Source organism: Mus pahari, chromosome 18 (assembly GCF_900095145.1).
Source record: "Mus pahari chromosome 18, PAHARI_EIJ_v1.1, whole genome shotgun sequence".
NCBI lineage: Eukaryota > Metazoa > Chordata > Mammalia > Rodentia > Muridae > Mus > Mus pahari.
The window spans coordinates 32,273,077-32,276,031 of record NC_034607.1 but is presented as its reverse complement, the minus strand read 5'-3'; the positions used below and the strand labels follow the sequence as shown (position 1 = coordinate 32,276,031).

Sequence of the window (2,955 nt, the reverse complement as noted above, 5' to 3'; positions counted from 1 at the left end):
CGTGGCCAACAGATTTGGGTATGAGTTTGAAATGAACCACACTGTAGACACAGCACGTGAATTCCACGCTGTAGGAGCAGACATTTCGTTTCTACCCTTGTAGAGAAACTGTGCCTGGCACAGATTTCCCCTGGAACTCGTTTGCTTGGGAGCGAGGCGTGTTTCCTTTGGCTGGGCAGGAGGGAGATCGGGGAGGAGGCAGTCTTGGAGCCGCGGGCAGAACGGAGCGCACAGTCGCAGAGGGCGGAAGGAATCCCCAGCAGACCAGCGGGACACGCCCTGCCGCTCTCCCAAAGGGCGGTCTCTCCTGGGATGCCTGGCTTCCAGGCAGCCTGCAAAAAACCCTTCTCTTTTCCAGGGCAGACGAGAAGCCCTCGGCGAGCCAAAAGCCGTGTCAGCGGCCCCACCCACTCGCCTCCAACGGACCCAGGTCGCCTTCCCGGTTCCCAGCAGCCACCGCGGAGGCGCCGCCCGCACGGGGCATGCTGGGAGTCGAGGTACCCGGCGCTTCATGACTCTCTTCCGTTCGGAATTCCACTTGGAACGTCGTAGTCGGCGCTCCAGCCCCGCACTCGCAGCTCCAGGGCCCCAAGAACGACACCCCCTTCCCCGGGCGCCGCGCACCGCTGTCTCCCGCAAAGAGCCCCTCTCCGCCCCCCGACCCCGCTCTACGGAGATTGACAGCGGCGCGGCTCCGGGAGCAGCGGCCAAGTCGGAGGCGCGCAGGCGCACTAGCTCAGCGTTGAGCCTCCTCCTCCATCTCCCCCCGCCCCCAGTTAGGCCCGGAGGGCGGGGCCTGCACGAGGGCTCCGGGCCGCGGGGGCGCGCACGTAGGCACGTAGCGCCCGTCACGTGGGGCGCCGAGGATCGCAGTGCGCGTGGCCGCGGCGGCTGGTGTGGGGTTGAGTCAGTTGTGACACCCGGAGCTGCTGAGCGGACAGGCGGCCCTCGGGACCCCCGCGGCCCGGCAGCAGGCGCGGAGCTTGGGGACTCGTGAGCCTGGCCCCGTCCTAGAGCTCCGCGGAGCCGGCGCCGCCACCCGTCCCTCCGCCTCCGCCAGCGAACCGCCGCCGCGGGCGCGCCCCCGCTCTGCGCTGCGCTGTCTCCTATGGCGTCCGCCTCCGGGGCCATGGCGAAGCACGAGCAGATCCTGGTCCTCGACCCTCCTTCAGACCTCAAATTCAAAGGTAAGGCTGGCTGGGACGCTCGGGAGCGGGGCTGGGGCCGGCGGGCGGCGGCAGCGGCGGCGGCGGGGTGGCCGGGCCGTGCTCCCCTCCCCCACGCCCCGGCCGAGCGTCGCCGCCGCGGCCCCGCTGCGTCCCTCGGCCCCGCGCCTCGCCGTCCGCCGCGGCCGGGCCGGCTCGGGCCCGGGGCCCGGCCGCGCTGCGGAGGGGAGGGGAGGGAGCCGCCGGGCACCGCGGAAGGCTCAGCCGGGCGCCGCCGCCATCTTGCGGCCCCGCGGGGGCGCCGTGGGAGCCCGCCCGCGCCTTGCCCGCCGGCCCGCATGGCGTCCTTGCCCCAGGGGCGGCCGCGGTGCGGCGCGACCGGGGCGATGCGGGAGGGCGGCTGGGAACCGGAGCTCCCTAGTCTGCGGGAGCCAGCGGGCGCCGTTCGGCGGCTCTGGGCAGGCGCGGCCCGCCGCGGGCGAGGCGTTCACGGTCGCGGCCTCTCCCGGAGTCTTTTCCCCGGCAGGTGCGGGAACTCGGGCTGAGCCGGGAGACCCAGCAGCCGTGTCTCTGGCTGGGACTGACCCCCGCGTGTTGGCACGGCCCCCAGGCGCGCGGCAGAAAGCTGTGCGTCAGCTGGGGCGTGTATGGTCGGAGGTTAATGGGAGTGGGTCCCTTGTGTCAGCTCGGATTGTCCCCAGGTACGGAGGACTCCCAGTCCTTGAGTGCACACTGTCTTGACTGAAGAATTCTCAGCGTTTGTGACCCGCTGACGTTTGCGGTTTCCCTGCGTACCCCGAGAAAGCTGCTAAGGTGCCACACAGCTCTGAAACTGTTGACTTTGGAGCATTGACTGTGATAGTCAGTGACTTGGTGATTCTTGTTCCGATCCAAGGCCGTTTGCCTTCTCAGTGTGTAGGAAGCGAAACGTTACACAGGACAATTTACTATATTTTAAGGAGTACCAAAAGAATGGAGCTAAAAAGAAAACGTGATCCTTGCTATCTTTAAATGTAAAGTGCCCCCCCCCCCCGAAAGTTAATACCTTGCGTTTTAATTTCAGGAACTGATGAAAACAATTTTCCTTAGGCGCATATCGATTCCATACTAAGAGGAAAAGTAAGCCCATTAACAGTAGTGTAAGAGTTAGTCCAAATGAAAATAGATGAATTGTCCTTGTGGGAACAATTTAAAATAGTTCCAGACACTTAAAGATTTTATATTTTAGATAGTTTTAGGGCTTATAAACATTTGGTATTCTGCTAGTAGCATGCCCTGCAGGTGTTTCAGTACTTTCACAAGTTTCTCCTTACTAGACAAGAACTTGATTGTGATTTTAAGGCAGCTCTAATATCTTTGGAATTGGGTCGTGAACCACACTTATAATCCCGGCATTCTGGAAATCCAGAAACCATCCAAAGTTTGAAATAAACCCGGGCTACATGGGAAACACTAGACTGTCTCAGAACCTCAGGTAGTTTGTATTTTCCTGCAGCAAATTTCTGTATTGCCTGATTATTATTATTATTTTTTTTTTGGAGGGGAGTGGGCGGGGTTTGCTGAGAAGTCCTTATAGTACTGTAGTAGCCATCAGCAGTGGAAGCGATTTAATGAACATTTTTACGATATTTTGTGTGGTTTGCTTTTTCCCTTTTGACTGTAAGAGCAAATTATCTGTACCACATAGACGTGTGAAAAGTCTTTTATGAGACAGGTTTTAAAAACGACTGGAAATACTACATTGTGCACTATCCATATAGACCACTTATTTTTTTTTTTTTTTTTTTTC

At 60.1% G+C, this 2,955-nt stretch overlaps 1 protein-coding gene across 3 annotated transcripts in view; it reads left to right on the top strand.

Moving 5' to 3' along the window:
- The first annotated feature begins 845 nt into the window (after positions 1–845).
- The window catches only part of Vapa (VAMP associated protein A), a 37,102-nt gene continuing 34,992 nt past the window's right edge, over positions 846–2,955 (top strand). For 2 of the 3 annotated variants that reach the window (XM_029531250.1, XM_029531249.1), the window contains exon 1: positions 846–1,187. In XM_029531250.1, coding sequence (XP_029387110.1) covers positions 1,109–1,187 — 79 coding nt within the window. In that variant the 5' untranslated portion in view covers positions 846–1,108. The remainder of the gene's footprint in view (positions 1,188–2,955) is intronic. The other variant, XM_021217689.2, reaches the window with a different exon arrangement.